The sequence below is a fragment of the Equus caballus genome, chromosome 27 (genome assembly GCF_041296265.1).
Source record: "Equus caballus isolate H_3958 breed thoroughbred chromosome 27, TB-T2T, whole genome shotgun sequence".
NCBI classification, from domain to species: Eukaryota; Metazoa; Chordata; class Mammalia; order Perissodactyla; family Equidae; genus Equus; species Equus caballus.
In genome coordinates this window covers 51921194-51935871 of record NC_091710.1, presented here as the reverse complement: position 1 = coordinate 51935871, position 14678 = coordinate 51921194, and the positions used below count along the sequence as shown (strand labels likewise).

At 40.5% G+C, this 14678-nt stretch overlaps 2 protein-coding genes across 15 annotated transcripts in view; one reads left to right on the top strand and one right to left on the bottom strand.

Moving 5' to 3' along the window:
- The window catches only part of ANGPT2 (angiopoietin 2), a 54473-nt gene extending 47226 nt beyond the window's left edge, over nucleotides 1-7247 (bottom strand). The window contains exon 1 of one of the 2 annotated variants that reach the window (XM_001494120.7): nucleotides 6321-7247. In XM_001494120.7, the coding sequence (XP_001494170.2) occupies nucleotides 6321-6608 (288 nt within the window). In that variant the 5' untranslated portion in view covers nucleotides 6609-7247. The remainder of the gene's footprint in view (nucleotides 1-6320) is intronic. The other variant, XM_005606424.4, reaches the window with a different exon arrangement.
- Nucleotides 1-14678, top strand: part of MCPH1 (microcephalin 1) — a 234027-nt gene that overhangs the window by 157862 nt on the left and 61487 nt on the right. The gene's annotated exons all lie outside the window — the stretch shown is intronic.

Sequence of the window (14678 nt, the reverse complement as noted above, 5' to 3'; positions counted from 1 at the left end):
TGCAGTGCCCAGGAATGCCCTGGAACGTCCTGTACTTTTCTTAAAACAGGACTCACAGGTGGTGGGAATTGTTTCCGTTACTGACTTGGGATGTCAACCAAGTTACTTAACCTCTCAGACCCACCTCCTTTTTAATTTTTAATAAAAAATACAAGTTATCAGATAGGTATAGAGTATATAATATTACAGCATATACGTGCTTTAAAAATAGTCACACATATATAGGCATATATATGCACTAAATTCTAAGGATGGTTATTTCCGAATGATAGCATTATATATAATATTTATTTTTTGTGCATTCTTTATATGCCCTATTTCCTACAATAACCACGTGTTATTTTGGTAATCAAGAAAAATGACCGTTCAGGGGTAGTTTCACTTGATTTTCCTTTTATAAAAGAGGCTTAACAGTTTAGCGTGGCTCCCTCCGCCCCCGCTGACCTACATCCTGAGCTCCTTTCCTGGTTTTTCTTTCTCCCCTTGTTCACTCATTGTTTTGTGCAGCACTCACCGCCTCCTGACACATGTCTGATGAGAATGTGGTGGTATAATGTAGTGTGTCCCCACCAGGGCTAGACCCTTAGTCACTGTCCTCGCCTCGCTGACTTACCCCAGGCACCTAGAGCACTGCCTGGACCCACGTGGACCTTCCATAAATATTTGTTGAACAAATAAATGAACTTGAATGACGCCTGCCCTGAACCGGAAAATCCCCAAAAGGGGTGGGAGGGGTAGAGTGGTAGTCACTCATTTACGTTAACACACTAAGAAATAACACTGTATTCGTGTTCATCCTCACTTCTCCCAACAATTTTCTGCAGTCTTTCCAGCCCCGTGGAAAATTCTGCTTTTTTTCAGAGGAGGGGATATGCGTGCATTTCCATGTTTGTTTTCTTCTCTATGTAATCCAGACAAGACTTCTAAACTGAAAAGCACATTGATATTTTTATCCTGACCATGTTTATGTGATTAAAAAATAGATGGGATTGTATCTGCCATGCCTGTGTTCTAGAGATATTTTGAGGACAAATGAGCTAAGGTGTGGAAAGTGCTCTAAAGTTGCTCAGTGCTGCTGGACTCCTGTCCCCCGTTATATTACTATGAGTGCTCAGTGCTGAACATGTGACTGGAAAGTTGAGTGGCTCTCTTTGTATCAGAATTCTAGAATAATCTAGGAGGAAAATCTTATTGTTAGCTTCCTTCAAGTCAAAGAAGGATGTAGTGAGAAAATAACATATATGTATATATGACTCTCTTTTTATTTTTAATAAGAAATATAAATTATATTTTATAGGTATAAATACTTAAATATTTATTGTGAGAGAGAGACTGGCTTGCTAAGTTGTCATTATCATTAAGTAATAGACATTCTGCAAATTATGAGCATCTGATTTGGAAACAGTCTGTACCTGTTCCTGATTCATTGCATGTACCATCTTGATCTCAACTCCGGAAATCCACAAAGCTGTCCAGGCCCTGGTGTCGTTTGGCGGCCAGAATGTGGAATAATATAGACCACCTCCTTTCTGTCAAAATAGTCATGCCACGTGCTGCTCCTTCTCCTTATCTTGATTCCGTCACAGGTGGTCTCCGCTCGCTCTCTCCGCTCCCTGCTCCCTTCCTTCCTCTCCCTGTGTCTCTCCTCTTCTCTCTCTCTCTCTCTCACCTCTTCAATCCATGTGCTCCTTTACCTCAGTCTTCCAAATTATGCTCTTCTTCTCTAAATAAAATATCTTTGTTCTAACCTCTTTTCATATTGTTTGTGAGCCAAAACAAGATTCTGATCACGGTGTAACGCCACTCTACATATTTTAAGAGAAGGAAATTCATTCATTTTGATATTAAATTTGTCACAATAAAGGGCTAGTATAAATCTCTAAGTGCTCATCTCAAAGAAAGGGACTGAAGATTAGAAGGAAGGAGAATTTATTCCTATTTTCTACTGCTTTAATGGTTTGACTTTTTTTATCCATTGCCCATTTAATACTTTCATAATATATTTTTTTAAGTTATCCATGTGGTGGTAGTTTGATTGGAACAGTTGTTTTTCAATTACAAATATACAAAATCTCCATTACTTTATGGGTTAAAATAAGCACTGTGGGCCAGCCTGAGCATCTGATCACCATTTATAAGGTCATTATCCTTTTCAAGTTTCATATACAGTAACTGGCTTACAGACAAACTTTTGGATTACAACCTATTTTTAAGCCATGAAGAGCCATGTTGATTAAAGTCAACCAATTTTCAAACTTCAGTATGAAGGGTATATGGATTATCTAGTGTCTAAACGGGAAGTAAGATGTTATAGAAGTTACATGCACAAGTCCATTTCCTAGTTCTAGCCTCTGCAGGCAAATGATCATCTCCCCACAGTATGATACTACATAGCTAATCCAGTGTGTCAGACAGCCCTGCTTAATAAGCAGAGGACACTCGACCACGGAAAGCAAATATTATATGTATACTATAATATATACTATATATAGTATACATAGTAAACATTTATCGTATTTTATATAATATATATAGTAAGCACATATTGTACTACGTGTCTTGTGTAATATGTTTAGTAAACATATTATGCTTGCATTTTCCAAACTTAAACACATTGTTCTTCCCCTACTGTGGTGAAACTTTAATCATCTCTTCATCCCACTATGATATTAATATATAATTAAATAATAAGGGCAATCATTTTCCTGCATTCTTAAATAGAGGTTTTAATCACCTTATCTGAGTGCACAAAATTTACATCTGATACTGAAGAAAATCATGTTTCATGATTCAAGATACAACAGTTTCAGTAGAGGAATGGTGGTTCTGCTCCAGTGTTGTGGTAGACCGTTGGCTATGGGTATGGTGGGATTTTTTTTTTTCTTTCTTTTAAGGAACCAAGCTCTGGTTGGTTGCTTTGTTCATTAGGACATACAGCTAAGGAGTGTTTTGCAACCAGACATGATCTCTGACGGGGATGGGGGAGGGGCTGGTGGGCTGAGTTCATCTGAGCCTCAACATCAGTTTTTCCTGTTGACAGCGATTTTGTTTTAGGAGCAAAACTGCATTGTTCCCTGTACATCAACTGATGAATAGTAGTTCTATCTTGTTAAAAGGATATATTATTCATAGTTTTAAAGGAAGAAAAGGATCTCAGTTCAGATTCACAGTTCCCAGCCTGTATTTCTGTCATTCAAAAAAAAAGAAAGATGACAGAGGAAATGTTTACATCAGTTTAATAGGCATTAGCTTTATTTTTCAAAACACTCTGTTTTAAAGCACAATAGACTCTGCAGTTGTTTATAAATTTAAGGTATTCATCAGTGTGAAATAATTATTTCCTTTCCCCATTTCCTCTTATTGGAAAAAAAAATACACTCAGTCTCCTAGCAAGACACAATCCATTTTGCTAAGTTATTTGTCAGTTTTTATGAAGTGTGTTTACTGTCACCGGGGCAGAAGTTTAGACCAGATGCAGGATTAGCGAGGCAGTGTGACATACGGTGCTTTTGTAGGTCATGGGGTGTGTTTGGTGCGCTAACTATCATGGATTTATCTTATCCTTGTTTAACCGCTGAGCAGAAAGTGAGCCTTCCCGGTATTGTTCCATTCATGTTCCTCTGCACTCATTCAGAAGTCTGACACTTCCTTTGCCTGGAAGATTAAAGGGGCAGTGTGGTATCTTTTGATGATGTGCAAAATAGCCCCTCAGTCCACGTTCCTTGGACGATGCTAACCACTCAGAAGTTGAAATGCTGTTCATCTGCCCTGGAATTAACCAGAAACCTGGTTTTCTTTTCCTTCTTGACAAGTTCTCTTAAAAGCATAAACTTTTTTTTTTTCTCTCTCTCTCTCTCTCTCTTATTTTTAGTGTTGATCAGGGAGAGAAAGGAAATATGGAAACAAAAAAATAAACAGTACTAAAGAAAAGGAAATATGTAAAACAATGAAAAGCACAGAATTGTGCTTTTTCTTTCTGTGATAATCTTTCAGTAGGTGTTAGGTTGTGATGGTGATCCTTTAATCCTGTGGCTTATCTATCACCCCATTATATATTATTTTCTCCCTTATGAGAAAAGCAGTGTTTATTATCACAGGTGGCAAAACACAGAAGTAAAAAACAAGCAGAGAGGTTACATTTAATCACTTTAAGCGGGTTGCATGTTTGCTTTTTTTTTTTTTGCGTTCATTCCCAAGCGCGAAGCCTGTAAACCGAGGGAGGGAGAGGACAGACTGACTCTCTCATGCACGTGGCCGAGATGGGCCAGGAGAACAGGTGCTGAGCCCATGTGAAGATAAACATTAGATGGTTGTTGGCGATATTTAGCCAGAGAGCTAAAGAAAGAGTTCAGAAATACCATTGTGCTACTGTTCAAATATTTACTAATTGAACCTGGAAGGGAAAAAATGTTGGCCACCTCATGTAGAATTCCTTGTTCTTTTCATTCTTTAAACAGCGTCTCAAAGATCGAAGAGAAGGGGATTGTTAATCTAAGAAAGAAATGTGAGCTTTGCTTATGGAGTTTCAGGTATCCCCAATGTGTACTTCAATAAGGAAATACAGTTTGGCAATCTTGCATTTGTCAAAACATTCTTTTATATTTCTTGCCTGTTTATTTTAAGAGGTGATTTACCAGGCGGGCAGATTAGAATGTTTACTACGCACAGTGTGTCTTTCCTCTCTCTCCGTGGCTGTAGCCCTGGCATTAAGCACACCACAGTGAGATGTCGGGAGGGTATTCAACATGAGCATGATGATTTAGAAAGAGCTGGGAAGTCGGAGCAAGCAGATACTTGAGACACAGTTTGTCTTCCAAATATTTGAATGTGTGTTGCTGCCTACTTTTTAAGTTTAACGTTATTATTTTCACATCTATGAATTTTGGAAGATTTAAAAAGACGATACCCCATGGACTTTCTTAGGAAAAAGGACAGTTACTGGAGAATTTGCCCAGAAGGGGTAGTGCCTTTAAAAATACTGCTAATAAGTTTTATATTATGCAGCAGGTCTTTCTGATACATTTTTGTTGTTTTCTGTTCTTTGATTTGAAGCAACCCCTCTTGTGGCATTGAATGCAGGCTGAGAGCATTCATTCATTTAAGCTCAGGACTCAAGTAATAACTAGAGTTAGCTGTTTCCTCTCTAAAGGTAGGAGAGCTAATGAGAAACACAGATTAGGAGCCAAGATCTATTCTGAGATTACGATAAAATGTCCTAACGGAAAGTTTAGGGTGAAATGAAAGACTGAGGACATAATTATGCTTTTCTGGGACAGAGTCTTGAATGAGGCAAACCAGCTTGCTAAAGTTCCTATATGACTTTAAATAGCCACATTCTCTACCATACCAGCATTGTGATGTAATATCCTTATAATATTTAATAATTAGTCTACTATTTACACAATTTGTTTAAAACTCCCTTAGAATATATGTAGCCCGTATCAAGAAAAATTCCAGGGTGATTTTGGGTTTTGCATAAACAGCTCCCAGGTTACATGTGAAAGAAAAACTGAGCTTTCAATATCCTATTTTGGTTAAACTTTCTATAGAAAGTTTGTGAAGCAGGGGAATCATCGTAGCCCCGAGAACATGACCGTCTGGTCACGACATAACTGCAGCAAAACTGGCCGTGCACACTCATCCCACGTGGGGTGACCTCCACAGCCGGCTGCTGGCCCCGATGGGGGCTGCAGTGCCCAGCGCCCTCTCACACTTGGAAAACCTGCCCCCATTTACAAATGACAAACCCTCCGGGGTGAAGCCCTCGGAATCTGAGAAGCATAAGGTCCGCTTTATTTAATTTCCTCTCATTTACCCAGAGTCACAATCTATTTTAGTAAATAAATTCAGGAAATTGGTAAAGCACTTTACTCCATCCGTTATGTATCAGTAATTAACATGATTGTCACGTTTTTCCTGGCTCCGGGGGCTGCTGTTGCTTACAGCTTCCCTCACATGCCTGCGACCAGTTTATAACATCCCTGGTAATGGGTGTTACTGAGTGTAAACTATTTAAACAAACAAAACAGCTACACGCTTTGCAGAGAAATGCGCTTCCTCTGTTTTATTCACAAAGATTCCTAACCTTAGAGATTTTCCTGTATTGATTCTGGCATTCTTTTCAAATGACCCTTTGCACTTTTCACCCACGACTACTTTACACCCTGGGATAGAATAAAAGAAGTGATAATTCATTCAAAGGCATCAGCAAGCATCTCTTTCTTGCTCTAATCCCCCAGCCCCTTTATTTTGGTTGTTACAACAGAGCCTATCTTAATAGCTTCAACTGTTCACCAGGTAGAACTGATTCCTTTTCCTACCTTCATTAGCCACTGCGTGTTGTTCTCCATGATGTTCTCCAGCACTTGCAGTCTCTGCACAGAGTCGTCATAGTCTGGCGGCGCATCCCTCTGCACGGCATTCGGGACGTAGGAGCTGGAAGAAGAGCGGCAGTTGTCTGTCTCGGGCAGGAGGAAAGTGTAGCTGCAAGAGCCGTGCTGAACCTGATACTGTCTCTTCCCTATGCTGTCCATGCTTTTCCGAAAGTTGTTATAGGCTGCGGCTAAGACAAGATCACAGCTCAAAGTAAAGAAAACAATCTGCCACATTCTTTCTTTTCTTTTGGTAATAAACCACCAGCTTAGCAAACTTCAGGGCACATAAGACTCCCGAGTCCTAAGCTGTCCTCTCAGATGCAGTGCTCTGCTGCCATGGCTTAAGGTCCATCAATGAAAATCTTCTCTTTCCTCCTTTTCTAGCAGCAAACGTGGTTTTTGATGCTGTCTTCTCTCCGGTCCTGCAGTGAGCTGTCAGATTGCAGCAGGACGAGTAAGCCTGCTTACTTGAGAGGGCCGTATTCGCTGTACAGATCAGCGTTAATGCTTCTTTGTTTCTCTTCCTCCAGATTCTGTGGTGTTAGGATCCGAATCAATCACTTTCCTTTCCTTATATGATAAGTTGATAAGAGCAGCCAGACATGTGTAGTGAGCTGCTCCGCCCTCCTGGCTTGTCCGTTATCTTCCTGTAGGGGGGTCACTAGCCAGGCAACAGGAAAAATCTGAGCATGATGCTGCTGTCCAACCAGGACTATATGCTGCAGAAACCCTCTGGGAAAATCCGATCAGTTACAGGACCCCTGGGTATTTCAGAGGCACCACCCTAATTGAGCATTTCCTAGAGAGAGCAGTGGGTCTCTTGTGTCTGAAACTGATTTCACAGTGCTAAGCTGGTGAAATATCTGGGGTAATAACTTTAACTTTAAAGTACAATGAAAGTTCCTGTTTTTTCCCTTTAGGAATAAAAATACTACAAATATGTCAGGACTTTGGTTTATTTTTGTTATTACAAACAAAGGAGAAGTCGTCTTGCTCTTGTAAACTCTTTGCTTTTTCATAGGGAAAATAGTTTCATCAGTATTACTTGGTTTTTGAACTATTAGCTAAGTATACAAAATTTTCATTTTAAAGCAGTTAGATCTTCCTTGATTAAATCAGTTTAGGAGGTCCATTTCTGAGCTCTAATATTTTAAACAAAATAGCCACGGCAGTATTCAAAATAAGCTTAAAATAGACTAGACTGAATAATGGTCTGTTAAATTGCAATAAATAGAGAATTAAAACTTAAATAAGAAGATGTTGAGAGAGGAACTCGTAAATTCTCCTTTATTGGATCAGAATTTGCTCAAATCCCATCATTTTGCAACATATTATCCAGCATCAATTAAATCTGTCCCACCGGGTGTTGGACTCAGGCAAATCACTTCTTTTTAATTAAGCTCTTGTGTCCTCATCTGTAAAATTTAGGGATTGCATTAATTCCCAAGATTTTTCTCCTTCAGTTCTATGGCTCTGTATATGCTCCAAGTTACTTCCTTTAATAAAACTAAAACTTAACACTTCAGAGACTAACAAGATGCTAACTCATCAGCCATAGCGTACACAAGGAAAACACTTGGGAGTCCGCCGTGGTCTGTTTATATCTCCTGCCCAGGATTTGTTCTTCCCAGTCAGTGGTAGCATTTCTGGCACGTTGGACCACATCTACCCATGAAACCCAGTGTCAGTCTCTGTCATGTAAGATCAGCTTTCAGAGGATTACAGAATTGTAATTTTAATTCCCGGGTGGATGTGGAACTCGTATAGTGAATTCTGTTTTCCTGGAATGTGTTTTCAAGAGACCTGATTAGACCTTTAAAAACGTCTCTCCTAACTTGGGCTGTCTCCCAGGTTACCTCTAAAGCCAGGATTCTTAACCAGAGGTCCACAGACAGAATTCATGGGGTCCATGAACTTGGATGGGAAAATATATGTCTTTATTTTTCACCAAGCTCTCAGTGAAACATAGCTTTTTCTTTAACTTTGGCTAGGTCGCGAACAACAGTGGTCAATATCTGTGGCTTTCTCATCAATGGAAATCATAGATGTTTTGTTATGATAGCTCAGGCTATCACTTGCACTCAGCACTACAATGTTGTCAGATCCATCTCTAGATCCTGTGATTTAATATCAGAATAAAATAGCACATGTCGTTTTCTGAGAAGGGGTTCATAGACTTTACTAGACTACTAAGGGTTCTGTCGCACAAAGAAGCTAGAACTCCTGCTTCAGAAGGGTCACGTAGAAGAGGGTCTTTGATTCCACTGTGATTCTGGTGTGTGGTTTCTGCTAAAGGAACAAATTAAAGAAAATATAGCCATTGAGACTAGGAGCTGTAGAGGAAAGCATATAGGCTTGATGATCAGACCTGTGTTAGGACCCTGCTTCAGTGAGACCCGAAGCAAATGCTTAACTTCTCCAAGCCTCAGTTTCCCTACTTGTGCAATGAGATGATTCTTTCTTTGTAGTGCCTTTAGGATTAAAATGATACAGAATAGTAAATGTTACTTAGGAATATTAGATTCCTTCCTTTTTCAGCACTTTCCTTTAAGTGGAAATGAGTTCTTCCACTATCAGATATTACAACTGAGTTATTCTCTGATTGAATGTGAAGCAGTAGCATAGGGTGCAAATTTTTTCTTCTAAGTTACTCCCCATTTGAAAAGGCATATTATAAGGTATTAACATTGCATTTGTGGTTTTAAAAATCATTCATCTGCCTTCCAGGGAAGTAGGGTGGTTTAAGAAGAAGCCGCAGGAAGCGGATGTACCACAAGTACTTGTCTGCTACTGTTGTCTCAGGCACTCTGCGGGGCACTGAGAACAGAGAGTAACACAAGGGGACTTCAGACTTAAGGAAGCTAATGGAGTGAGGGAGAGAGACCCACCAACCGATAGGATGTGGTAAGAGGAGGAATTGTGAGAGCATACAGAAGGAAGACAATGTTGCTTCCAGGGCACTGGTCCTATAGACAGTTGGCATGGATGCTTCCTTATCCATCCGTCCACTCAAGGTCGGAACATACAGCAAGCAACTCTTCGTAGGTTCCTAAATAGATGTTATTACCAGAGAGTCTGGGGAAGCTCTGGGTAGACCAGGGGTAGGCAAACTTCTTCTTTCAAGGGTCGGATAGTACATATTACCAGCTTTGCAGTCCATACTGTCTCTGTCGCAGCTACCCAACTCTGCTGTTGTGGCAGAAAAGCAGCCATAGACAATCTACAAGCAAGGAGTATGGCTATGTTCCAACAAAGCTTTATTCATGGGCACTGAAATTTGAATTTCTTGTAATTTTCACACATCAGGAAATATTGGTCTCTGGGTTTTTTCCAGCCATTTAGAAATGTAAAAACCATTCTTAGCCGTTCAAAACACATCATGGAGTGTAGTCTGCTGACCCCTGAGTTAGAACTAGGAGAGTCGGCCAAGGAGGGATGTGACATGGTCAGTGAGGCCACTCTCAACGCATGGCCAATGTAAACAGGGAACTCTTCCATGCCTCGGATCACAGCACGGCTTCTTAAAGAATTGAGAAGCATGAGACAGGCTGGGGAAAAGGGACTTAGGAAAGGGGCAGGAACGTGTACCCACAGAGAAAGTGCCACTTTGAAGCTGGATCTAAAATGCAAGACAAGGAGATGCACCAGGAGAGCTGACCCCAGTGTAGAGCGACGTCGCTGTGCACTGGGCCGGCCTCAGGCAGCACACCGGCAGCTGCAGAAGGCAGCGCGTTTGCTGTAATGGGAGCAGCACACGCTGCTGCAGTGACCCGTCCCTGAGGAAATGCAGCGAAGTTCTGCAGGTCCACTGCAGCCAGCGAGGAAGAGCCTGTAGGAGACCCTAGAAAGAGGCAGATCTCGGCGAGGAGTCCCATGAAGGAGGACAGGCTAGGATTGCGCCTGTGGCCAGCTGACTGAAAGGGCCAACAGTCAACCCTCCTGCCCTCGCTTACCGACAGGCCTGCTGTAGTCATCTAGTTTGCACCACGCCACTGGCTGCTGAGTGACAACCTCCACCCCAGCCTGGGCTTCGAGGCCAAACGCAGCCCAGATCCTTGGCTCCTGAACGGGGCTTCACTGGGGTTCTCAGAGCTGTTCATTTTCCAAGAGAATCTTGAGTTTTCTTCAATGACTTGCTGACAGGATAGCTAAAGGCAGATGAAGCCATAAAATGAGAAATATTATGACAGCCTTCCCCAAAGTTGCCTGCCTGCCCAACCAATTTTTTTTTTCTAACAGTTCTGCCGAACAGCTGTGCATGGTACTGTTTATTTTATTAATAATGTTTGTTTTCTCCCTCGTACTGTATGTCATCAGTTGACATTTCGGAGGCTCCCGTTTATTCTCTGTAGAGCTGTCTCAGGTTCTCCTTGTACCTTGCCATAAAGAGGTAAATCCTGTTTGATGGTACCGAAAAGACCACCTATTCCCTGAAAGAGGCCAGCATGACAAAGAACTTTGCCTTCAGTTTGCCCTGTGGAACCAAAGCCCTAAGGCGTGGGAAAAGCCAGAGGACCTCCCGTTGGTTGTGGCCTCCCTGGCCTCTCTAGAAATGTAGGTCGTGTGGACATAGATCTGCTTCTGTCTGGATCGTGGAATCCGAGTGACCACAAGCTTCTAGAGGCCCCAGGTCATCCAGAGCAATCTGTGAGGCTCCCAAGAGACACTTGACTCTGTTTGAATGGTGTCCTGGGAAGCCAGAAACCAAAGGAGGATGCCAACTTTAAGTCAGTGCAAAGCAGGGCAGCCCCCGAGCCGTGGATTGCCAAATAAAATTTTTAAGTAGGCCCAGATGACCTCTGTTGTTGTCCAGTGAGCCAGTTCAATATTCAGTATTTAACTGGAGAGTTCTATTGTTGGAGAAATCATGGGATAGAAGTTGGACCACCTGGCCCAGGGGGAAGGGGGATATTGCTTTACGAACTGTTAAAATCCCAATAAGTGTACATCACAAATAGATGCTTTGAAAACCCATATCTAATTGGAAAACACATAGGAAGGACTGAGACATGCTTAGAGGCACACTGACCGCCTGCATCCGTTGCATGCCTTGTGCCAGAGTTGTTTTCCATCATTTCTGGGCGGGTCCTTTGGAGTCCGTCTCATGCCTGCCCTAGTCACCATCACCCAGCGCGGTCCACTCTCATCATGTCACTGCTGCTTGCAGGCCTTGGAGACAGTGACTGGGGCAGGCTTATTTGGCCAGCGTGGCCTTAATTTTTGGAAAGCTCTGTGTTGGTGTAAGAGGAACTCTCAGTACTGAAATACCCCAAGAAATGAAGCTGGGGACACTCTGTTTAGACTTTTGGCCGTTTGCAGACAGACGGGCACACTCAGGACTCTTGGGCGCCTGGCATGCTGGAGACAGAAGGGGCTCTGGAGACATCTTGTCCATCTCTCCTCCCTCCCTATCCCCAGCCTTTTTAAAATTGGCCAAGTAAAATCAGTCCACATGTTTATGTCCAACTTAATGTTCTGTGTACAGGAAAAACCATTACAAAGTTCACTGGATGTAAAATTGTTGTTCAAGAAAGTTATTTTACTACTTTTCTTCCAAATTGTGTGCAGTAGTTAATGAGAGCTAAAGAAGAAGCTGCAACTGGCAACTAATAATAATAATAATAATAATTTCAGCTTTCCTAAGCAGGCTCCCTCCCTGGTGACTCCTTTATAAGCTTCAGGGAAGAGCTCCATTTCTCTCTTTCCACTTCGTTTTACTATATGCTGAACTGAACCTGAAGAAACACAAATGGAGTCCTTTTGTAAAAACTTTGGTGTTACCTCTCTCTGGAGTTACTAATCATGTGAAAGTAATATCAAACCCTGAATCTGTAATGCCGTGAAAGATAATTCTCAGCCCTGGGCTTTGAAAAAAGTACCAAAGGGAAAAGCCCTTTCAAGTTTACATAAAGACAGAAGAAAATCAGTATAAATATAAAGACACACATACACATAATCGTGGAAGGTAGGTTTCACCCCTATAATGGATAAGGAAATCAAAGCTCAGTGAGGTGAGATGACAAGAATTCTGTCAGCCTGTTCCATGTCTGTGCTGTTTTTTTTTTTTTTTTAACCTTAAGGGTGATGAATTTAAGGAGAATTTAAATCCATAATTTTTTACCCCAATTTTAACATGGCAAAACACAACCTTCTTTGGAGAGGATCAAGAACCACGGTTTCGTACTGGCTATCACATCTTTGCAGCACAAACCCAGCAACAGAATCCATTTTGCTGCCAAAGACTTTGTGTGGCCTCTGGTCCCCCTAAGCTAGAGCAGCCGGGTCACAAACGTGGCTACCACGTTCCTGCTTCAGTATTCTAGACCTATGGCATCTGTGCATGGAGAAGGTCCCATCAGAAGTGCACAAATTCATTCAGCAATGAAGACTTAAAATTACCTACTGGGTTAGGATGATTCTCTAGGAATCCACCGTGTGGTCTGTTTGCGTCAGTTAAGCTTTGTGTATACATTCTAGTTACATTGTCAATTTTCCGGCTTTAACATATTTTTCCCTGCTCTCTTTGCCTCTTTAATTTCATCTATGTGGATAGCTAGAAGAGTATGATGTACCTTTTAAATTAGAAACAGTTTCTGAAATGAAGTATGATGCCTAGTTTAGCACATTTCCTGCCCTAGTTGCAATTAAATGTATCCAGCATTTGACATAAAATAGCTGGCCCATTATCTTTAGAGTACAAATTTGAGGCAGTCCGCTTAGCGTGGGCCATTGGCCCCATAGAATTCACCTTTGTAGAAGGTGAGGAAATGTATATTTTGTTAAAATCAGTATCTGCCTGCCAAAGGAGGAGAAAAAGCCCTTTGCCAGATGTGTTTTCAGTCAATTTCCTTTCCTGGGAAACAGCCATTTCCCCTGCATTACCAGCGGTGTTTTCATTCGTGGAGCAGACAGAGTAAGTGCAGCGCATTAAAGGACAGAGGCCCCGATAGCATCAGCCTTATCTGTGACAATTATCTTTCTTCTTGCAGCTGTGTAACTTCTGTCTGACAGCAAACCATAGGAACTGTGTGTTAGAGTTAGTACTGATGGAAGAATCAGAGTTGATAATATTCATGTGGCTTCTCAGATGGTCGCCATTCTTATTTAGGTTACTTCAATTAAAAAAGTACCAAATCCTCGTCATTCTAACTTATCTGAGTATTTCCTGTGAAGTGATGTCCGAGGACAGTTAGAGACGACTTCTTTACAGTTGGCACTCCCACAAACCGGCACAGCATCTGCTAAAGAATGTTTGTTTTTCAAAGCCACACTGTATATAATATGTAACCTTAAAGACTTTGAGAAGAAAAGACTTTTTGTTTACTAGAAACTTGGGAAATATCCAAGTGACTATTTTTTTTAATATTTCGTCATGAATTCCCTGAATTTTTAGGAATATTTTAGTTTATACAATTCTCCTGTTACAAAAAGTTATCTCAAATGCTGTTTGATTTTTAAATATTTTTGTTCTCTAATTTTTTATGGAATAGTTTATCTTCCCATCAAAAAAATGCCTAAAAGGTCGAGATACAAGTCATAACTTTAAAAAGGCAGAGGATGAAATTCTAAAACAATAGATGAGTGCATTAGCCTGATAATATTTTTGCCAGTAATTCTGTGTCCTGTTTTTTCCCCTGTAGAAAAAATGCTAAACATTTTCTTTCAGTGGATTGATGTCAATGTTTACTGTTTTACGCACAACCAATGTAAAGTCAATAAAATCTTTCCTTTGGCTAAGACAATATTTCATTAGAGATTTTGAGGTGGGCTGATGAGTTATAGTTTTAATTAGATGTTCCTAAATTCATTTCAACAAGATTGTAAAGAATTCAAATTCTATTGCTTCTGAAAAATGTCTAGTCTCGTCATAATCATTTATCTGAATTTCTCTACAAATGAATTTTATTTTGAAAGTGGCTTAATGCCATCTAGATTAATCTTTGTTTAATCTAAATTTATAAAATTTTTATCTTAATTATTGAGAACCTTTTAAAATAAGATAAAAATGTCATGTGTGCTATTTACATTAAGATATATTATCTCTCTTGCTTATAGGTTAACATAAATAAAATTGCTTAGGTCAAAGAAGTAAAAAAGTAAAAGCACATGGCCCTCTTTTGGTGTTCCCATCCATCAACTGACTTGATATAAAAAAATCTTCCTGTGGGAAATTAGACTTGATTATGGAGTTACATGTATAAAAAGTCATTCCTGAAGAATGATACATAGTTTTTGAAGAATTATATTAGAAGTATAATAAATAGTTATGCATGAAAAGAAGTGATGTTTGCATTCAAGTGTATA